General features: G+C 44.9%; 1 protein-coding gene across 1 annotated transcript; it reads right to left on the reverse strand.

The window, feature by feature from the left end:
- Nucleotides 1-245: 245 nt before the first annotated feature.
- Nucleotides 246-23,973, reverse strand: IDH2 (isocitrate dehydrogenase (NADP(+)) 2). The gene is made up of 11 exons (XM_073618486.1): nucleotides 23,725-23,973; nucleotides 11,244-11,335; nucleotides 10,494-10,659; nucleotides 6,053-6,213; nucleotides 5,831-5,974; nucleotides 5,047-5,183; nucleotides 3,033-3,184; nucleotides 2,680-2,792; nucleotides 2,130-2,227; nucleotides 677-772; nucleotides 246-595 (listed from the first exon to the last, which is right to left on the reverse strand). Exons 1-11 carry the CDS (start codon nucleotides 23,831-23,833, stop codon nucleotides 508-510), a joined length of 1,356 nt encoding a protein of 451 aa, XP_073474587.1. The 5' UTR covers nucleotides 23,834-23,973; the 3' UTR covers nucleotides 246-507.
- Nucleotides 23,974-24,147: the final 174 nt, after the last annotated feature.

The following is a 24,147-nucleotide window of genomic DNA, read 5'->3' on the forward strand; positions in this document are numbered from 1 at the left end:
CTGCTGAGTGCCCCTTTCAACTGATGTGAATGTGCAGTACGTAGAAGAACCGCTGCTATACAAATCCCTTAAATGCAGTTTTCAGTTTTAAGAGTGCCAGGTGAATCTGCATCCCCCCCCCTCAACAAGGGTTGTCACTCTTCAGTAAGCACAAATGAGTACTGCCACATTCCGATTATTGCTTTATGACTCCAGGTGTTGGGAGCCTTCATCACATACTTTTAAAGACAACACAGGTCTCAGAATTACAAGGAGAACTTTGTGGAGGTTTATTTGCTACAAATAGCACCATCAGGGTATGATGAAACATAAGGTGCAGTAAACCAAGTCCAGCATTCTACAAGTGACAACTGTTCTGCCTCCACTCTGCAGTTGTGCATGGTGTTCAAGTGTAAAACCAGCATTAGAAGGGTTAAAAAGTTTGTTCCAGCCACACAGAGGTGGCTTCCTATATTGAACGGTTAAAAATGAGGTAAGAACTGCCTGGCAGTTGAACTAGTGCGCAATTCATTTCTTCCCCAGGGCTTTGTCAAGGTTGTTCTTAATGGCGTCCAAGAAGTCTGTTGTATTTACATAATGTTCATTCAATCTGACACTGGAATGAGAGAAACACCATTGTTAAAATCTGCATTAATTGGCAAATGCTGCAAAAACCATCGCATTAACTGGTACCTACTTGCTGAAACCTCCATGGATGCATCCAGCCAAATCCTTTGTCATTACACCACTCTCAACCGTCTCCACACAAACCTTCTCCAATTTCAAAGAGAAGCTGAAAAGACATGCATAGTTTAATGCAAGTGTAGTTCTGCAAACATTTTATTAGTGAGCAAACATACCGTAGATATGGACAGGTCAAAGTGAAAGCCATTAAAGAAGGAGTAAACTCCCTTGGTTGATTTTTACCTATAGGTAAGCCTTATTATAGGCTTGCCTTTAGGTACAGTAAATTCACCGTTCAGGAGATATTTACTTGTGAAGTCACTGGTGATGTCACTGGCCCATGGGTTCTGAAGGAACAGCATATACCTGTGCTGTGAACAGTGGCTCCCACATCATCTCATCTAAAGGCCTGGAGCCCACCAACCCGGCAGGAAGACTGGGTGAAGATAGCAGCCTTGTCAGCGCACCACTGGAGGGCTTAGTTTTAAAGGCAAGTTTCACATAATGTGCTAATTAAACTACTAGCATATAATAACTTTGCCTTGCAGAAAAAAAAAAAAAAAAAAATTCAAATTTGTTCAGCGTGTATACCAACACATTTTACCTTTCTTCTGTAAAGCAAGTTAGAGCAGAGTTTGTCATTTTTGACTTTATTAAAAGTCAGCAGCTACAAAAAGTGTAGCTGCTGACTTAAGTCACTTACCTGTCCCAGGATCCAGCAGTGCACTCACCCCAGCCATTTTCACCCTGTGTCCTCACACGGCAGTGCCAGCATCTTCACTATAAGCACCCAGCTGTGACAGCTTGCAGCTTCACAGCCAAGTGCCCACTGCCCATGCGCGAGCTGCACTCTTGACTGGTCCCAAAATCTTCTGGGACCTGTCATGTGTCCCAAAAGACTTTGGAAGCAGAAATTCTCCTCAATCACCTAAGGTGACCGGATTAGAAGTGGGAATGGGTACCTCTCAAAATAGAGTACCCACCTCCCTTCTCCCCAAAAGCTCAGTTTCATAAACGGGAGCCAGGGAGAAGGCCTTAAAGCAGAATTTACCCTTTCGGGTGGAGCCCTGCTTTATATTCTGACAATATCCCCCAAAATATATGCTAGTTTCCACCCACCTTAATGCATCACGAGCTAGGCCTCATGCCCCATAGCTTAAAAATGTCTCATTTACAGGTGTATACAAGTCAGTATTGGCTTATGCATCTATGCACACAAGATAACGGCAGATTAGAGGAGTTTGCAGGGGAAAAAAAAAAAAAAAAAAAAAAAAATGTATGCACCAGCAGTGCATAAGAGGGCAGAAAAACACTTGACACTCAACACTTGATGCGCCTACACACATGTGTAATACAGCCACTTCTCGCCAGGAGAAAAAAAAAAAAGCCTTATTGCTGAGTCAGAAGAGCCACAGCTGAAAGTTAAAGTCATTCTGGATCATAAGGTGTTTATGGAGAAAGCTTACTCAATAAGGTCCTGGTTGCCATCAAGTTTTCCTCTGTGCTCCAGGCCTCGTGTCCATGCAAAGATGCTGGCAATTGGATTTGTGCTTGTGGGACGACCCTTTACAATGAGAAAGCAGAAGCAATGTTAAGTAGAACCTATTATCAAGACTATGTTATTCAATGACAACATTGCAGTTTTTCCATGCACTGACTATGGGTCAAATCACTGATCTGCATAGAACACATCTTCCTTTTTTCTGACATGAAGTCATCCAATTGGTATAGTGCAATAGGATGAGGTCTAGTGAAGACAATTTAGAAGGCATTTGATGAACAGATCAGCACCTATAAATGCACTATAAGACAAAACGCCTTATATTCCATCAACTGCTAAAGCAAACCTTAAACATACTTGACAGCCCAAAAGCCAATTATAGCCATTGGCCAGAAAGTGTCAAGACTCCACCACCATGCACCCCCTACATAGTGTATTCTGTCTACTCACTATAAAGACTGAGTAGTTTCTCCAGTTCCATGAGTTTTAATTCTCATTTAGTCTAAAACCATTACCTTCTGATGTTCCCTGTAATGGCGAGTTACTGTTCCATGGGCTGCCTCAGCTTCAATAGTTTTTCCATCAGGGCACACTAGGACAGAAGTCATTAATCCAAGGGAACCAAATCCTAAAAAAACCAAAAAGGGAACAATTTTGTTTGCAAGTGAGGTTTTGGTGGAGGTTGGTGTTGATACAAATTTTTTGTATTGGCGGTCCCTCTAGAATTTAGATGGTGGATTGACATGCTATGAAGTACATCAGAGTTGTTTGATGTGAGAGAAAAATAATAAATCTATAATATACACACACTTTAGGATTATCTACTCGATTTGCACCATATGTGGCATTATACTTTCACAAAACCTACCTTGAGCAAGAATATCAGACTGGACATCCCCATCATAGTTCTTGCACGCCCACACAAAGCCACCAGAGGATTTGAGAACCTGTGCTACCATGTCATCAATGAGCCTGTGTTCGTACCAGATCTTCACCCTATCAAAGTCTGGTTTGTAGTGCCTGGAAGGAAATAAATCTCCAATTATGACGATTTTATATTGTACACATTCCAGTGCTTTGGATTTAAAATAAAAGTTCACTTAACCACTGGGCACTTAAACCCTCTTCCTAACCAGGTGAATTTTCAGCTTTTAATGCTCAATGACAATTAGTCATGCAACACTGCTTATTACACCCCAAAACACATTCTGGTATGGAGATACCACGTGTGAGACACACTGGCCCCATACAGAGGCCCAACATTGAAGTAGCACCTTCAGGTGTTCGAGGAGCATAAATTACACAATTTCTTGACTATTACACTTTTGAAGGCCCTGGGGCACCGGGACAATGGAAACGCCCACAAAATGACCCCATTTAGGAAAGCAAAGACCCCCAACGTATATTCTATGAGGTATGAGTCTTTTGAACAAGTCATACGGCACAGACTGGCACAGGATCGTGCCAGCTCCTGCTGCAGCATTTCTCTCCTCTCCAGACACCAATACAGTGTGTGAGGAGAGAGAACCCCTGTAGCAGCAAGAGCTCAACCAGTCATGGTGCCGGTTCGTTGACAGGTGATTGCTCGGTCATTGGACAGAGCAATCAAGTGGTAAAGGGTCGCTATGATTGGCCCATTAGCCTGATCTGTGATGCGCTGGGTCCCGAGCACCCAGCCAGACACTTCCGGTCGCGCACCCCAAGAAGCGCAAGCATGGGAGGCCATCATGACGGCCTCCCAGAACTAGCCGGCCGCTCTGTAGCTGTCATTCAGCTATAGTGTAGTCAGCAAATGGTTAAACTAAAGGCAAAGAGTGGAGAGGGATTAGAACACCTGTCAACCTTTTTTGGCAGTGTCCCCACAAGAGAAATTCACCTGTCCTGTTTACCTTTATGACCAAAGTGAAAAAATCCCAAGTTTTGGGTTTTCCCCTAGAACAGTAATAGAGAGGATATCTTCAAATGGGGACAACCAGAGCTTCTCCCTTTGTTTTGGACAAGGTGAAATCTCCCCCAATGGGACACAGTTGGCAAAAATCCCAACAGGAGTTATAACTCTTCCTTAATCTATCCAAAATGAAGTTTTGCCTTTTAACTACTTAAAACCCATGCCCAAACTAGTTATTCTATAATTGTGACTACTTTAAGTGGCTTTGTATGAGCAGAGTGGCTCAGCAGTATGTACATACAAGACATGCAGTACATTTAAAAAGTGACTGGTGTGTAGAATAGGCAAAAATTACCAATTCTAAAAACTACCAAAATGGCACTATATTCCTAGTAGCATATTTCCAAAGTATAGAAGTAGTGAATTAAATCTGCTACAGCATACAAAGCCAATTTTCTCCTAAATCACCAATTCTACTTAAACACTACCACCTCCTCCCCTTGACAATTAAACATATTGGGAGTGCAGGGCTCATTTCTAGCTCTCCCCCCCCCCTTTGACATCACTATTTATTAAGGGATGTGTTGCGCATCCTGCACACCATTTGCTGGCTCTGCTTCCCCTACTATGGGTTACAGGCCCCTAGCAATTCAAGGGTTATGCATTCATACCAATCTACATTCAGCGCATCACTTCTGTCCAAGGTTATGGATACTGATGTACTGCTAAGCTGACTCTAGAATTTTGGTTGTATGCTACCAAAATTAACAGCCACCAAGATATAAATCCAGCCATGTAGACCCTTGCACTACATACTGAGTGGTAGCATAATTAGGAACCCTGAAAATCGAAATCAATGCCAACATTCTGAACAGGGGGGGGGGGCACACCAAGTCTACAATAAAAAAAAAACCCAAACTGGAAACTCTAAACAAGCATAAAACGCATTCTTTGTACAGAGGTGTCTTCCATAAAGCAGCAATTCAAAACTTACTTCTCAAAGATTTCCTGGAAGATGTCCTTGAACCTGCCATCATAAGCCTTCAAGATGGTGTTCTTTGTACTCATGTACAGAGGCCATTTCTTTTGAATAGCATACTGGAAGCAGCTATGTGCAAAGCCAGAAATGGACTAGAAAGAAAAAGAAAAAAAAAATTTCTACATGTCATCATACAGACTTGTGTTCATCCCCAGTTACTACAATACATCAACCCCTTCCTGCCCGTCATCCCTTTAAAATGTTCTGAATGCTCAGGGGCAGTATGGATCAGCCAGTGACCACTGATTGGCTACCAATCATTGCTGTCTTTATCACGCTTGTCTTCTGTGCTGGAAGAGTAGATTCACAGCAAAAACATTGGCTGTCAAGTGACACATATGTGCAGCATTAAAGCCCACCCTTTTGGCCACTACACATGTTAATGCAGGCGGCAACAGATAATTTTGTTTAAAACTACGTATTTTCCAGTTAGAAAAGCAAACCAATTACAATATTAGCTTTCTTGCCAGTTCCTATTGCCTAATCGGGCCTAGTTGACCCCTCAACACTAACCATAGCATATATGGCAGCACAGTGGTGGGCATAAATGCTGAGCTGCCAAAAGTGTACAGTCTATCATGATCTTGGACAGGCCCCTGATCACCTACCAAAAACTACAGCAATCACAAGACAGGAAGGCCTGTATAATGCCTCCTGCACGATGAGCTTTTAAAAAAGGCCAGGCATTTAACAAGACTCATTCCCAAGCAAAGAGTCCATATGAAATAATCATCTTTACCTCATCTGTGTTGTACATTCCCATGCCAACACCTCCGGCAGGGAATTTAAACACTTCCCATTCCTTAGCAGCTGTACCATCAGCTGGGGTGAACACCATCTTGAATGTTCCAGCTTTGTCAACAACAAAGTCTGTAGCTTTGTACTATAAAACAAAAAAGTCTGTTAAGTAAAGAAAATGAGCAACAAATGACTGTAAAAAGACCATTAGACATGAGCCTACCTGGTCACCAAATGCATGTCTGCCAATGGTGATGGCCTGTGTCCACCCAGGAACCAAGCGTGGAATGTTCTTGCAGATGATTGGCTCACGGAAGACTGTTCCACCCAGGATATTTCTGATTGTTCCATTGGGGCTCTTCCACATCTTCTTCAGCTTGAATTCTAAGACAAAAAGGATTGTCAGCTAAATTAGTCTAAACAAAATAGGGGATTTGTTTTCATGTGCCAAGTATCTAGATCCAAGTAGGGAAGAGTTTAAACTGAACCAGTTTTTTTCCCCCACCATGTCCGATTGGGGAGCGCTAAGGGAGAAGTGGGACCAAATGGCTTTGGCCCTACTTCTAGTTCAGAATCTGTTTTTGTGGTTCATGCTTTAAGCACAGATACAAAGGTTAGGCATAGGAATCTGGTAGAGGAGATGGGATGGTGTCAATTTGTACCATGTTTAGGCATAGCACACTTATTGTCAAATTATAGGAAGCAGTTAGGCCTCCGAGTAGCATACAGACTGTCTTCGGTCATTTCTGAAGACAGATGAAACACGAATATCCAACACCCTCTTAAACTAGGCAGCCTAAATGTAGAACTTAAATTGTAGGTTGTTCTTTGCAAAGTGTTGTCTGCACTTGGGGGGGGGGGGGGGGTGTTGGGGAAATGTATTATAATACACACTAAATAAATCTATCTACACACTGACTCTACCTGGCCACAAGATGGCAGAGGTTCAGTCTCAAACTAGTTCAATATACTTTCTGGCATCAGGATAGACAGTCAGATATTTACAGCACCATAAAAAAGGGGTTCAGTCTGAACACAGAAAGTTCAGACTGAATCAAAGCTCATCCCCAATTACACCTACTGATAGTTATAACTACGTATATTGGCCATCGCTGTTCTTTGTAGTTCAAAGGATAACCTTTTTACAATCTGAAAAAATTAGGATGGGCAACATGCCATTTTCCTAGTGAGTTTGCATTAAAGCGGGGGTTCACCCACACTGCCAAAAAAAAAAAAAAAAAATATATTAAAAGCCAGCAGCTACAAATACTGCAGCTGCTGACTTTTAATACATGGCCACTTACCTGTCCCGGGGTCCAGCGATGTCGGCAGGGGACGCCGAGAACCCGCTCGGTTCTCGGCAGCTGCCGCCGCCATCCTAGGTGAGGGAATCAGGAAGTGAAGCGTTGCGGCTTCACTTCCCGGTTCCCTACTGCGCATGCGCGGGTCGCGCTGCGCGTCCCTAGTGGTCCCCGCTCTCTCCTGGGAGCTGTGTGTTCCCAGCAGACAGCGCGGTCGGGACAGGAAGAGGCATAGACTCCCATGGGAGTCTATGCCGGAAGTGGGTGCAAATACCTGTCTTAGACAGGTATCTGCACCCCCCTCCCCCTGAAAGGTGCCAAATGTGACACCGGGGGGGGGGGGGGGGGGGGGGGGGGGGTCCGAAAAGCGGAAGTTCCATTTTTGTGTGGAACTCCGCTTTAATGGATGAAGGACATTCTAAGGTCTCATGTACACAGGGCAATTGAAAACCTTCTGAACCCTTGAAAACGTGACAGCTGGAAACCAACAGTGAAAAACATCAGTTTATGCGAGTTTAGTAGCAGTTATGAGCATTTGAGGTTAGAAGCATTTTTAAAGACCTCAGGAGACCCTCCCAAATGCCCACAATGCATGAAAAACATGCATTAAATATTTCAGCCATTCTGTGAGAGAAGAAGAGCAACTGCAGAGAGCAGAATGCTTATAAATTTGTTTTTTTTTTTTGTTTTCACTATGGCTCCAACATGAACATGTGTGGAGGAAATGCTCCTGATGTTGCTCCTGTTGAGATGTAGAAAATTGTGAGGGGACCAGAGCTCAACACTACTGGACTCCTCCATTGATGCAGGCAACAGCACATGTTGAAATTTGTGTTCAACATTTTATGTTAAAGCAGGGATCCTCAACTACAGACCTCTAGCTGTTGCGGAACTACACATTCCATGAGACATTGTAAAACTGACATTCACAGACATGACTAGGCATGGTGGGAATTGTAGTTCCTGAACAACTGGAGGGCCATAGTTTGAAGACCCCTGTGTTAAAGGATCAGAAAAGTTTTCCCCTTTAAAAAAAAAGCTTAAACGCTCATAAAGATGGTTTATCGCAGTTACAAGCATTTGACATGCCGGTAAACTACATTTTTCTGCTTTTCAAAAAAAAAAAAAAAAGCCTGTAAACCTGAACTGCCTCTAAACTGCTATAAAATGATGGAGTACAGGTACACAGAGGAGAGTTCAGGGGCAGCTGAAGAACTCCCAACTGTTCATAAACTTCAGTTTAGCACCTGCAGTGTACATGAGGCCTAAAAAGGTTTTGTAAATATCATAGATTGTCTGCTGCATCATCTGGTCATAGACAGGATCAACCTGCCAGTTATGCTGACCCAGGGGCTTCAATACTTGAGTCACTTTTCTGGACACAGATCATGTCCGTGAACCAAAATATTCATGGGTCAGCACGACAACCTTCATGCTTCCATTGTCATTTTGGTCTGTGGTCCATTGGCAGTGGTTTAACCACCACTTTAGCGGTATCTAATCAGTGGGAAGCAAGGAGACAAAGGGACAATGACTAATCTGATTAAGGTTTCCCTCACCATAATGCTCACGATTTACAGCATGCTTGCACATTTAAAGCAGAGCCTCACCCAAAAGGGGAACGCCACTTTGAGTCGTCCTAATATTCCTCTAACAAATGGCACTGGGGGGGTGCTTCCACCCAGATCATTTTAGGCAGTCCAAGTAGAGGTTGTCATCCACCCCACCCCCCCCTGCAGTCTTCTGGGACACATCACAGGTCCCAGAAGACTGCAGGACCATTCACTATAGGTTTTGTAGCGGCTGACTTGTTTTAGAAAAAAGGACTGCAGCTCCCATTTAATGTCACCATACATATTACAAACTGACCAGCGCCAATCTCTTTTTTTTATCAAAACTATGTAATGTGAGGACCTACCTGACCTTTCCAATCAGATAGGCCCCTGCATTACACAGTTGGTAAATCTAAAGATCATACAATCAGGTTATAAAGTGTGTGGTGATCTTCACTTGTCAGGATTTCACCCCTCCATTGGTGACCAGTTATGGCTCGTTCACACTTAACTAAATTTCTATCGCCTAACAAATGCTCCTATAGCGTTAGTATGGGCATCAGACTGGAATTAATGGGCTTTAGTATGAGGCGTTCTACTAATGAAAACGCCTCCTAAAACAGGTGTTGATGTGTCAGAGTGTTTGCTGAGCGTTACCACAGACGCGAATGGGAGGCATTGAAAGGCTTCAAACACCTCCTGACTTGACATGAGGCTTCAATTTTGAAGCAAAGCCAACACTTCATGTTTTGATAATGTGAACAGCACTGTGTGCTGTCCATTGTATCTTGTGCTAGGTGTTGGGGGGGACATTTAACGCCTCTCAAACATCTGCTTTTAATGCCAGTGTGAACCCAGCCTTAGAGCACCAATCTCCTGTCAGATGTTGCTATCCACTCTACTTCTTCCAGATCTCACAGCGCTTTTCTATAGGCATTGGATGTAAACAAGGCGGATCCCCATTCTGACAGGGGACAATCTGGAGATCTGCTGTTCCTAGGAACAGCAATCTGTTGTCCCAGCCCACAGTTAACCTGTGATCACCCCCTAGTGTTAACCCCTTCCCTGTCTCATTTATACAGTAAGCAGTGCATTTTTTTAGCACTGATTTTTGGGGACACTGGTCCCCAAAAAGTGTCACTTAGGGTCAGATTTGTCTGCCACAATATCGCAGTCCAGCTAAAAATTGCAGATCGCCCCCATTATCAGTAAAAATAAAAAAATTAAAAGTCCCTAAATCTGTCCCCTACTTTGTAGATGCTAAAACTTTGTGCAGACCAGTGAATATATGCTTATTGGTATTTTCTTTACCAAAAATATGAATTTACAGAATACATATTGGCTAAACTGATGAATAAATTTGATTTACATTATTTTTTTGGATATGTATAGCAGAAAGTAAAAAAAAAAAAAAAGTTTTGAAATGGTCACCCTTTTGTTTATAGTGCAAAAAATAACTGCAGGAGGTGATCAAATAACACCAAAAGAAAGCTATTTGTGGGGAAAAAAAAAAAAAGGGGGACATCAATTTGGGTACAGCGTCAGTTAAAACGACAGTGCCATATCGCAAAAAAAGCCTGGTCAGGAAGGGGGCAAATCCTTCCGGGGCTGAAGGAGGAAAATACTTGCAGTGATCTAGACTTGCAAAACTACAAGTTTCAAAGGATTTTTGTTCCACTTGAAATATAGCTCCAGCCTGTCTTCCATTTCATTCTCACATTTTTAAATAAAACTAAAAAAAAAATGAGATATGCTGCTCGGTGCTCAATCCTAGAGTAAGATGAATACGGTTCTTGTATGAAGATCTTACCTTCAACTCGAGCCTCATCAGGAGTGATTGTGGCGCATTTCACAGCAACGTTGTACTTCAGGGTGGCGAGAGCAGAGTCAATGGTGACCTGGTCATCTGTTTGGTCACGGTATGGAAGCCCAAGATCATAGTATTTCAGTTCAACATCAACATTGGACAAAATCAACTGCAAAAAAAATTAACTTTGTGAATTAAAGTAGAAAAAGTTAGCGAGGGCAGTTCATTCAATTTAATGGCTCAAAAAGTTTAGAGGCTGACCAAGGTCAACTCTAGTACAAGATCCAAGTTCTGGATGGCCTCCAATAGGTGACTCACCAGCCAATTTGTATCCCAAAGAGTCCAGTGTCTATATGCTTAGCTCTACCTCAAACTGGAGTCCACTTAGAGGTAAGAGGAAAAAGCACTAACAGGATCCTCTGCAAATTTCATTTAAGAATATGTATAAAGCAGAATATTGAGCACATTTCTCCAAGCCAAAAAATAACCCACATTCAGGAGTTCAATTTGACTGGAAAGGAATTGGGGTACAGATATTGTAACATTTATTGCTTCTGCTGCATAAAGTTCATGTCTACCCTCACAGGTGGTTTATTGTCTCTTCCTTTAACTCAGGACCCCATCACCTTAAGACTGAGCAGGCAGGCTTTGTTGCTAGAGACATGCAAAATGTCCGTTCACACTCTTCCTTGTGTGAAGAGAGTATGTCCATATTTCACATCACCTCTTAATTGTACAAAGCCAAATGTTTACCTTCTCCTTGATAAACTCCCAGATGATACGGGTCATCTCATCCCCGTCCATTTCCACCACTGGGTTTGCCACCTTGATACGTTTGTCGGCATCTGTAAATAGAGAACAAACTTTCGTTAGATTGTTTATTAGGCCAAAACCAAACATGGCAAGAATGTATTTGTATCCATTACAGCACAGTTTTCATCACAATGAACAGGATTTCAGTTGTACGAGATTTCCCATAACCATCTTACACATATCGGGATACGACAATTATGGAATGTTCCATACTGGGCTGTAGCAAGTAACCATAAAGGTTTTTATATTGTAGCTGACCAGCATAAAAAGAATCCTACACATCTAGGAAAAAAAAAAAAAAAAAAAAAGCCTCTTAAAAATGTTATAGAAGCAATTTAAAGTGGACCTTCACCATGTCATCTTGTGCTACCCAGCCCCCTCCCAGTCTTCTAAATGGACATAATGCGCTTTGTGTCACAGAGCAGCACTGCAAGTCTCACCTAGACAATGTGCATAGGTGTACCCCCCCCAGGCGGAGCCTTACACAGCAGCCATTCTTGAACTGACAAGTGCAGCACAGATTCTGCTCATTTCTTCTTATGTAGAATTTTTATACCTGAAGTCATTAAAGTATACCTAAAGGCAACATTTAGTTTTGATGGAGTGGAGGGATTAGAACACCTGTCAGGTTTTTTTATTGCTGTCTGTGCGCCCTGTTTACCATCATTGAAAGAAAATTAGAAATTTTGGGTTGTCCCCAGAAAAGAAGAAATCTTCCAATGGGGACACTAGTTTGTAACCTGAGGTCCCTAAGGGATTCCCCTAATTTGCAAGGATTTCCCCCTCACTTCCTGTTTTGGCTATGGGACAGGAAGTGAAGAGGAAATCTCCCCAATGGGACACAGATGGCAAAAAAAGACCCTCCCCCTTGCTCTATACAAAATTTCCTATAGTTCTGCTTTAAAGGGGTTGTAAAGGCAGGTTTATTCTAAGCATTATGATAAAAAGCCTATGTGCAGCCACCCCCCTCACTCCCCCTAATACTTACCTGAGGTCCATTAGTCCAGCGACATCCATGAGTGCCTCAGCCGTCCCAGATTCTCTCTTCCATTGGCTGCCGCCACTGTCAAAGTCAGCTAACCAATCAGGGGGAGAGAGTGGCCGGGTCAGAGCTCCGTGTCTGAATGGACACAGAGCTGTGGCTTGGCTACCCCCATAGCAAGCTGCTTGCTGTGGTGGCACTGAACAGGAGGGAGAGGCCAGGAGAGACAGAGGGACCCGAGAAGAGGATGTGGGTTGCTCTGTGCAAACCCACTGCAAGAGAGCAGGTAAGTATAACATGTTTGTTATTTTTTTTATAGGCAAACAAACGAGACTTCACAATCTCTATGTTTCATGACCAGAGCAGTTTTTGCAATCCTTTTAAACCCAAATATTAACTCAACCACCAGTGTACTCAGAAAGCAGAGACCCCGGGTAATAAAATGTTGGAAGTAAATTGTATGTGACCTATTTGTGCAAGTTCACAAACGTTAGCTTTATTGAAATGTATGAACACAAATTATGGTAAGATACAGATGAGGTTGTGCAGAGTTAGATTTTCCAGAAATAGATGTTTGAGTGACAGGTGGTATGCTGCACAAGTCCCAGGCTCCATCAAAGTGGGGTTTGCAGTAAAGTGCAGTGAAGCTGGTAGGCATCTAGAAGCAGCTCTCCACCAGACCCAGAAATGGGGCAGCTTCCCCCCCCCCCCCCCCCTCTTCTCCACCCAAAGACCCATCCTTGTTGTGCCCCACAGGGTCAGAGGTGGGATAGCAGAGCCCTAGAGAGGCACTCATTTGGAGAGTCGGTGGGAATAAGCCAAACACTTCCATCTGAAAGCCAACAGCTTGTGAAATTTACATGAATTCCCAGCTGCTGTAGTAGCTTTGAGTGTAAATCCTTCTGTTGAAGTATAGGATAGGATGGTGGCAGCAAAGGGTTACAGCAACACCAGGCACACAGATAAATACAGTTGAACTGCATGCAAGTATACTTGCCAAAGGAATCAACTCCACATTTCTCACTTTCACCATTCAGAGAGACGACAGGTATTGATTAAGCAATTTAAATTCCTGGTTCAGCAAACACCTTCCCAGGTTCTCCCTTTCTGCTCGTCTGCATCATCCACACTCTCCAGTAAGCAGACTCAGGAACCAGTAATACTAACTAGAATACAATAGATTAAACGTGGCTGACCAGGTCACAAGAATAGTTGGCCCACATGAAATATTTTGTCAGGTAAATGGAGTATTTCAGCTGTTTTTAGCCATTTGAGGGCCACATTAAATATGTGTTAGCAATTTAATCAGAGTGACCTGTAGTTTAAAGAGCTACACATTAAGATGCAGTGTATTTAATCCTTCAAAGACACACTAAGGCTCTGTTTCCACTAGTGCGACTTTTCATGCGACTTGGGACTGAAAAGTCGCATGACAAATTGTTTCCCATGATTTCCAATGAGTACCGTTCATATCTGTGCGACTTCAAGTCGCAGCGACTTCAAAGTAGTCCCTGCACTACTTTGGTCCCACTTTGATGCGACTTGAGGTCTATAGATACAGGCATTGCTTCAAATCGCGGTAAAAAGTCGCGGTAAAATCGCGGTAAAAAAATCGCGGCAAAATCGCGCGACTTTGGGGACGCACTAGTGGAAACCTAGCCTAAAAGCAGAGTGCCACTCATTTGTTTATTAAAAGTCAGCAATTACAAAAAAAGTGTAGCTACTGACTTAATCGGCTTTCCCATGATCCAGCCCCCCAAAACCTCGGTTCTCTCCCCCTCCACGGCATCATCAGTGAGAGCACCCGGCTGTGACAGCTTGCAGCTCCCTGAATGGTCGAGCAATCTTCTGTGACCTGTTCCAGAAGATTGCAGGGAGAGGGAGGCGTCGCCTATGTGACACAAGCAGGAGTGGGAGCTGGGTACCTGTCAAAACTAGGTACCCGCCCCCTGGTAGCAGCCGAATAGCGCCGTTAAAGCACCACTAAAACTAGCGGCGTTTTACCGTCAACGCCCACCCCAGTGGGAAAGCAGCCTTACTCTTCACTTTCGACATTAGACTAGAATGCAAAAAAAAAAAAAAAAAAACAGTCAGAGGGCAAAGGACTAGTGCTCAGTATTTCACCTGTGTAAGGGCCCCTTCCCAATAATACTTTTTCCTGCGTTTTTATCTTGCAAGAAAAAGAAAAAAAAAAAAAAAAAAAAAAAAAAAAAAACACGAAAAAGCTTCCCCTTTAAGTCCTACAGGGATACACACCACTACGTTGCACGTGCGGTCTGCTTTGAAAAACAAAAAAACTTGCCTTTCTTTTTGGGATGTTTGAGTCACATGTCCATTTCTTTAAAAGGTACAGGCAACCCAAAAACACAGGAAACATGTTTTAACAGCATTTTTGCAGTTTCAGATAAGGAAGGAGTGTTTTTAACCACAGTGTTGCTACAGAGCCGTGGGAAAGGGCCTTAAAACCCAAACATACCACAACAGCTTCTATGTATACCCAGGTGAATTTTATCTTGTTTTTTCAGAACAAATTGGGCTCTGGTGGTAAATTGTTTATCTCCTGATTTTTATTTTTTTTAAAATGGATCCAAAATAGTAAACTTAATTTAGCCATTTCTCATTACTTCAATGCCCAAAAAACTCAAAATAAAATTCTCCTGTCCTCAACGTTCGCAGCAATCCCACATATGCAAGTTGTGCCCGTAGTACAGCCCAGAAACAAGAGTGCATTTTGGCTTTTCTTATTTTATGTAAAACACACTGATAAAAATGCTTTTTAAAAATCCTACCCAACAAAAAACTGATCCTGACCTTTGACCCCCTATAGCTTCCTACATCACCATCCTGTGTGTTTACTGGACACAGAACAAGCAGGATGGAAAATCATTCCTGTTATGCTACAGGCACTCCAGCCCCATCAGCTTCATTATCAGCATTTCTGGGCACATGGGAGGCACAGCATCCAGCCACACCTCCAACAGCCTGTCAAAATCCATGACAGGCTGAAATAAGCAGCTGCTGGACACTTTACTGAGTGGTAAATGGCCTCTACCTGCTATACCAGAGTTCAGCACAAACCGGCCTCATGGCCATGTGTAGAAAACCCAAGACACATGATGCAAGAAACAGTTATCCTAAAAATGTCTGCAATACGGCAACATTGCATAAATTCCAAAACTGCTAGAGTTGCAAATCCTTTGTGTTCCATAGAACAGTTCACCATTTCCCCTGCAGATTTACTGTTTTGTTATGGAGGGTACAGTTTTAAACTACACTGCCCTCTTCTCCATCACTAATATGGAATGTCCCCCCCCCCCCCCAGCCATTAACCCCTTCACCCAGCCTTCTTCCAGGTACAGGATCTTCAGCCATGTAAACTGGCTCTGCCAGGGTGATGTAACTTCTGTGCATGTGTGGGAGTTCCCTGGCAGATGGCGAGATTGTATATTATGCTGTGCATGCCAAGGTCAGTAAATTGTGAACAGGCAGGTAATTATCTAATTGCAGAAGAGATAGTCTTGTCTGCAATGGAACACCTGTCTGTATGAACTTATGATGTCAAAATTCCACTTCAACTGCCTGAATTCTGGGAATGGTTTCTGCGGTAATGAGGACTGTTGAATACAAAGACGGTTCCTCATTTTGCACAGATGTGCCCCAACAGTGTTCCCATTGTATACAACATATGGAGAACTGATGGTGCTATGACACGAATCTGTCCAAAAGCCAAGAAAGGTTGTGTCAGTGCACAGCACTAGATCTCCTAGTATTGAATATCCATAACAGTAAAGTACGGTAACTCCTGCCAAAAAACAGTAACAATCAAGCACATAAGAAAAAGTTAACCTTTTAACAAAAAAATAAATGCACATTCTCTAAATGAAGGAAAAAAAAACCTGTGAGTAGCAGACCGCCCGCCCGCCCCCCCCCCCATCCCCCCCCGCCACGATTTTCCTCCAGCAATGTGCATGAGAGTCTCAGCTCTCTGGGGACTCCCTCATGCCACTGCCTTCCACTGCTGTCAATCAGCCAGTGAGCCAATGGAGAGGGATGAGGCTGTGCCAAGCTCTGTATAAATGAAGAGCAGCAACTCAGGATCAAGCCTGCCTACTCTGGGGGCACTTGGGAGGAGGGAGGGGCCAGGAGTACCAGCAAGGGACCCCCGAGGAGGGGAAATGGGGGCTGCTCTCTGCAAAGCCATTACACCGCAAGTATGACATGTTTACTATTAATGTAAAAAAAAAAAAAAAAAAAAAAAGCCTGATTCACATCCATGCAAGTTGAAGTTTGCATTTTCCAGGTGCATTTTGCATTTTTCAATACACATTTTTGATCCGTTGAAGTCTATGGAACCAGAAAAAAACCTTTCCATAAAATGCATATATGTGAACATGACACATAGGAAACCATGTTAAATGGACTGTAATGCGTTTTCGGTTTTGCAGAAACACACAGGTGTAAAGCAGGCCTAAATATCACTTTAAATTCTTGTTCTCCCCACCCCAGTGCAGATGTGCCACAGAGCTTCAGGTGCCAAGCGAGCCCAGGCCCCCCCCCCCCCCCCCCACCATCTGAGCATGCAGTTTCCTATGGATGCAAAGATAGCCATCGGGGAAACAACTTTTTATAGATTGCAATGTAAATCACATGCACAGAGGTGCTGAAGAGTCGTTAAGAGGATGTGTGGATGTACTATAATGCTGGTGCCGAGGGAGCGGTTCAGAGCTCTACAGAGTGGGACTGAAGTTCAGCTTTAAATGATGATGTATTAATGATTACAGAACTGTAATATTATGTCAGCTTCCTGAAGTTCAGTTTTAAATGGATAAAGCCAATTCTTAAACACTTTAAGACCAAAAAGGCTTAAAGCTGAATAGCATTTGCAATCAGATCAGAAGAAAGCTTAAGACCCCATACACACTATTAGATTTTCTGCAGATTTTTGTCTTCAGATTGACCAAAACCATGTAGTGCAGGGGACTGCCTGATTGCATACAAATTGAAACTCTTAAAAGCAGAATTCCACCCAAAAGTGGAACTTCCGCTCATTTGTCTCACCCCCTCCGGTGCCACAATTGGTACCTTTTGGGGGAGGGGGAAGACAGGATACTGGTCTTTGACAGGTATCCTGTTCCAACTTCCATGAGTCTGGGTCACAGCCTGTGACATCACTGCGGGGCTCCCTGTTGCCAGGCCAGTAGGAGAGGAGAGCGGGGCCTCGTGCATGTACAGTAGGGTTCCCGGCGTGAAGCCGTAAGACTACACTGCGGGGTACCCTTACCTGCAATGGCAGCACCCGACAGCTGATGGAAATGTCAGCTGCGGTGCTGACATCACTGGACTCCAGGACAGGTAAGTGTCCTATTGTTAAAAACCAGCAGCATGTGTAGCTGCTGGCTTTTAATTTTTGGGGGGGCGGAATACCACTTTAAGTTTTGACCTCCTATGTGGTTTTGGCAAATCTGAAGACAAAAATCTGCAGAAAATCTAATAGTGTGTGTATGGGGCCTCAAACCCCTCCACCAGAACATGCTGGGATCAGTGAAGCTTTCTCAGTCAAGGACTGCTCATAAAACATTTACTATGCGCCTTACTAGGACTTTTTACAAGAAGCATTTAGAATTTTAAAATTGATAATGGCAGCTAAAGAATGGAAATTTTACACTGAATACATAGTACAATATCACCCGCCTGTCCTGGACACCAGCCAACTCACATTCCAGATCTTAAGATTGACTTTGTAAACGACAAACACTCAACTGACCTCTAAATCAACCTTCCCAATACCCCTTCCAAGGGCACTCAGACTAGGCCTAGCCAGATCCATCTGCCCTATAGCAAGTATTTCCTACAGTGAATGTTTAAGATAAGTAAATTCCAAGCAGTTAAAAAATGTTTTATTAACCACCATCACCCAGCATATCAATCATGTACAAGTGGAGCACAATAGGTGTCAAAGGCATTTGAAAATTCAATGAGTAGATTTGCAATACATACAATTGCAGTCATTCCTGACACCATGGTTGTGGGAATTCTCCCATATAAATAAATAGAGGGACATCCATCTACTGACATAGAATTCCATTACTTTGCCAGACAGCCGGCAGCCAACAATAACAGGCCTGGAATATTTTCCGTTCTACATTTGGTCATGAGCTGTAAGAACATTTTACTCATAATATAACGTCCTGTGAATCCAGAGTTGTCCTTCTATAATAATCAGCCAAAGGCTGCTGCATGCCGTGTCCCACATTGTCATCATTGCTTACATTGGGAGCTTCTCCCATCCTCTGGAACTCTTTACCTCAAGTCTGTCCAGCTATCTCCTACACTGGCTACCTTTAGGCAATCATCTCTTCAGGGAAGTCTATTCCACCCACCCACCTCCGCCCATCACTTCCATCATACTCATCCCTCAGTTATAACTGCTTCTACCACTTGCCCCACCCTATTCAATTGTAATCTCCTATGACCAGGGGCCTCTTAAAGAGGACATAAACTTCCTCTGCTTACATTTACCTATAGGTTGTGTAAATATCTAAACTTGTACCATTTAGGAGATATTTACATTACATGCAGCCAGTGACGTCACTGGCGCATGAGCTCTGAATGAATGGCCCGCGTGTGCCGTTCCTTCTGAGCCCCATGCCAAGAGTGTCGGCTCACCCATATGTGCGGGAGTGACGTCATCACAGCTCCGGCCAATCACAGCGCTGGAGCCCGCGGACCCGGAAGTAACTTTAGGAAAGAGGTCAGCTGTCTCAGCTGTGTGCAGGCGACGCTCAACAGCTTCGTTCTAAGGCAACATAATGAGCTAGTATGCAATGCACACTAGCTCATTATGCCTTTGTCTTACAGCCCCCCCCCCCCAAGTATACAACCTCTTTAGCCATCTGTAATTTATTGTATTTTAACTGTATGGTCTCCTTTTACATGGTAGAGTGTTGCACAAACTGTTGGCGCTATACAAATTCTGTACAACTGGGAGGCATCTGCGTCTTTCAGCCAGCCCACTGATGTAGCAAGAATGCACATGCACTAGATTACCACAAAGCCTCCTGGAATATACGACACAAGTAACCCAGGAGGTTTCAAGCAGCTGGGGACTTTGTCACCTAGAAAAGAGAAAAGTGGTACAAAATGTTGAGGGCGGGGGGGTGGAGTCAAGGTCTGTTTTAAGGCCCCTTTCACACCAGGCATTTAGCCCATGCATCCCACCCCGGCATTTTTAGTGCACGTCAGTGTAGAGCAGCCTGAAAAAGAGCTGCAGCTGGATGGGGCAACCAAAGAGTGCCATACACCCCAATGCAGACATTGTGCATTCTGGGCATACATTCCGGAACACAGGGCCCTAAACACGAGTACCACTCAGTACAGCATTCTGCCTCAGCACCCATGTCTCCCAGACATCAAAATGCCAGGATTTGACACACAGGAGCTAGCCAAGTGTGCTATAGGCCTAAAGCTGAAATGTGATCAAATATTTTTGGGCATTTGCCAAGTAAAAATAAGTCGGCTCTAATATGCGCCCTCATCTCTGGATGCTGCAAAATTCATCTCTTATCCAAACAGCAGTCATTTGGAGCTGAAGAATGGTAGTTCTGGTTCTCACTGGATCACTTTGGCTCTTTGTCCATTCATAAAATGCTTGCATTCTTTGATGAACACGGTGCTCTAATTGGAGGTGCAGGTGTAAATCTCCCTCCAATCACAGAATGGATCACTGAAAAGAATGCAGGAATGGTGTGAAAGACCCACAATCCTCAATGTACAGCCGTCTGAACTACAGCTGTGACATAGGAAACTACTGTGCACAATGCCATAAATCACTTGAAATAATTATATCCCGATAACATCTGTAAAATTTCAGGTCAATATGATCACCAGGACAGAGGGCAAATCTTCCCAACAGGGACACAGCAAAAGACCCCCCCCCCCCCACTAGCCAGAAGGAATTTCACCTAGTGCTGACTGAAGGGGCACAATGACTACACTAGGCTATTATGGGATTACACAAACATATGGTACTTTGTTATCCAAATGTGCAAAAGGACTTTGAGGTCTTCTCCCAAACATAAATGGAGCCATCTCTAAACAAAAAAAAGTCCCATGTATTTAATCAGAAGCAGACGACTGCATTTCATTGTGAAGTCTGCAACACAGAATTCCAGGCACTGCACAGAGAACAGTGTCCTGACCACAGCCAGCAGAAGCCATCTATGTCATTGGTGAAGTCTGCACCCAGATTTGTGACCTCTACAGTCCAACATGCAGATGGACGCCAGAAAAGTGTGCTGTAGGTCATTCTTAAAATCTGGAGCTCAAGAGGTCAGGCCCAAGACCCAGATCGGTGTCCTTCCAGGAACAGAAGCAATCTACTGCATGCAATTGGTGATGTGCAATGCAGGTTTGCAGGCCATGCACATTCCATTGGCAGATAGGAAGCAGAAAATGTGTTCTGCGTGTCATTAGTAAAATACAGGAGGCCGGGACCTCCACCCAGATCTGTGCCTTGCCAGAAGATTATCTATTACATGTCACGTGAAGATTGTATGACAGGATTCCAGGCCCTGCACACAGATCTGTGTAAAATTCAGAAGACAGGTTGCTGGGTATTACACCCTGATCTGTGCCTTGCCAGGAACAGCAGAAGCAATCCATTTCTGCACACAGTAGGCAGCCAGAAGAAATCAACTGTAGCATGACCTTGGTGGCACCTGCAACACAGGATCCCTGGGCCCTGCACAGAAGAGCAGAAACAATATATTGTATGCAATTGATTAAATCTACAATGGAGAGAGTTGCAGGCTCTGCACCCAGATCTGTGCACTGCACACAGCCAGCGGAAGCAATCTACCGTAGCATGCTCGTGGTGGAATCCAAAACGGGATCCCATGGCCCTGCACCCAGACCTGTATAGTGTACAGTCCAGCTGGATGATGGGACAGTAGAAGTGTACTGCCTACCATTAGGGATACCCAAGACACAGGACCTTATAAACTGCACCCAGACCTGTATGAGATGGAGCCGAGGCCTTGTACTCCATCTGTACCACACAGAAGAAAACTATTGCATGTAGTGGACAAAGTGTACAATGTGGGTATTCAGGCTCTGCACCCAAATCAGTGCCCTGTACAGTCCAGCTGGCAGATGGGCAGAAGTGTACTCCATAGCATTAAGGGTGTCCAGAAAACAGGATCCCCAGTACTGCATACGGATCTGTGAGATGCAGAACACGGGATCCCAGGACCCTGCACTCAGACATGTGTACTGGAGAAGAATCCTCTGCATGCAATTGGTGAAATCTGCAAAAGGTCCTATACCCAGATCTGTGAGAAATGCGGCATGCTTAACAATCACCATATCCAGATCTGCGGTCTGGTACCGCTCAACTGGCTGATGGGACAGTAGAAGTGTACTGCATGTCATTGCTGATATCCAGGACAAAGGATCCCATACACTGCACCCAGACCTGTACGAGATGCAGAACTTGGACCCGGTACTGCAGTGGCCGTCAACCCTGTCCTCAGGGCCCACTAACAGGCCAGGTTTTATGTATTACCTTGGGGAGATGCAGACTAGAATACATCACCGAGCAGCAAATTATATCACCTGTCATGTATTTCAGTTATCTTGCAATACCTGGCCTGTTAGGGCCCTTTCACACTGGGGCGGTTTGCAGGCGCTATTGCGCTAATAGTGCCTGCAAACCGACCCGAAACAGCCGCTGCTGTCTCTCCAGTGTGAAAGCCAAGAGGGTTTTCACACTGGAGCAGTGCGCTAGCAGGACGGGAAAAAAAAAAAGCCACCATACTCCTTATAAAAACTCGGCGTCCGGAAGTGCGTCATGTGACTTCTGGTTCCGGCGCCATCTTGTTGCATCACTGGAAGTCCTCCTGACGCCATCTTAGTACACCGGAATGAAGCAATTAGGAGGACACAGTTCCACACAGCAGCGCTGGGTAAAGGAAGGGAGCTGCCACCATTTTACAAAGGCAAGTAACCCCTAGAAATAGGAAACCCTTCTGGTACAAACCATCATCCAGGACTTGGCCACAACTAGTCCTGGATGAAGCCAGAGAAGGGGGGTCCACCAACCACAGTTACCAGACCATAAGAAAAGAACAAACGTGTCACTGCTCCTGGAGGGTCTGGAAACACAAAACAACTGAGGGTCAGAGGAAAGGGAGGGGCCTTTTAAATTCTGACTTGTGTTTCCTGTAGAGGGCGGAGCCGATCATCTCTCAAGTAGCTGTCCTGGAAGGTGAGGGGGGAAAAAGTCCTGCTAGCAGCATCTTCGGAGCGGGGAAGGAGGAGTGGTGTATACACCGCTCCTTCCCATTGAAATCAATGGGACAGCGCGGCTATATCTGCAGAGGCGCTTTGTGGTGGGTTTTAACCCTTTCTCGGCCGCTAGCGGGGGTAAAACCACCCCACTAGCGGCCAAATACCAACGTTAAAGCGGTGCCAACAATGGCGGCGCTTTAATGCAGACGCCGCCCCATTGTGAAAGGGGCCTTAGTGGGCCCTGAGGACAGGATTTGATGACCACCGCTGTACTGCACAGAAGCAATCGCATTTAAACAAAGTATACAATGTGGGTAGTCAGGCTCCGCCCCCAGCTCTGGGTCCTGTACAGTCTCGCTGGCAGATGGTCAGAAGTGTATCCGAGGTACCCTGATCAGTACCCTGCCAGAAACAGCAGGCACCCCCTGCATGCAATTAGTGGAGGTCCTGCACCCAGATTTGCATGAAATGCAGAATACAGAAAGCCAAGCTGTGTACCCAGATCTATGAGATTCAGAAGACAAGATCCCAGACACACACACACACACACACAGCTGGCTACCGTATAGAACACAAATGACATCTACAACGATCACCAAATCCAGATCTGTCTTGTACAGTCCAGCTGGCTGATAGGACAGTAGAAGTTCACTGCAGGTCATTGGTGATATCCAGGACAAAGGATCCCATACATTGCACCCAGATCTGTACAAGATGCAGAACCTGCTGGACCCCTGTACCTCATCTGTGTACTGCACAGGAGCAATCTATAGCATGCATTGGATGAAGTGTACAATGGGGGGTGCTCCGAGGAGTAGAAGGTGCGGGGATTCCCTGCCTGCCCCCAGCTTCTCCCGGTACACATTGCACACAGGCGGATGCTGCAGCTGTCTCCGGGATCTCAGTGGCAGCGCGTGGTCCTCTAATAATAGCCCCGCCCCCTGTGGGCTGAGCTCCGACCCCCCCTCGCACTTCCCCTCATCCCCCCCTCCCCTCCCCCACTATGTGCCGGAGCGGTGTTGGAGGTCAAAGCGATAGATGATAGGAGATGACAGATGACCTCCCCGGGGTTGGGGAGAAGCGGGACAATAAGGGGGATGTGTGGAGCACTCGGGGCCCCTAGGGGTGGGAAGGTCGCCGGGGGACACTTACAGTTCCTCTGCTGCTGGCACAGGGCCGGGCTCAGGGCTCCTGGGTTCTTCCCGAAGGCCGCCGCGGAGGAGCGGCACACGGAGGTGACAGCTCGGAGGTATCCAGCCATGGTTTCCTAAGAACTTGTGATGGAGAAGAAGACGGTGGAGTCCCGGGATAATCACCGCACACAAGTCCGACACCTCACCCCCGTACGGCCGCCCGGCTTCAAGGGCGCACACGTCAGCATCGCTTCAATTTATAGCAGCGGTGACGTCATGCCCAGCGGCAACTCTTAGGAAGAGGCGGGACCAAGAGGGGGGAACCGGGGGCGCGCATGATCTACTTTTCATTCATTCATTTTCACCCGCGCTGATTGAGGGGGCGCGCCCCCGGGGATAAAGCGCGCGAACGCGCGGTGACTCTTTCGCTGCCGACTCCTTG

Source organism: Aquarana catesbeiana, linkage group LG03 (genome assembly GCF_042186555.1).
Source record: "Aquarana catesbeiana isolate 2022-GZ linkage group LG03, ASM4218655v1, whole genome shotgun sequence".
Lineage (NCBI taxonomy): Eukaryota > Metazoa > Chordata > Amphibia > Anura > Ranidae > Aquarana > Aquarana catesbeiana.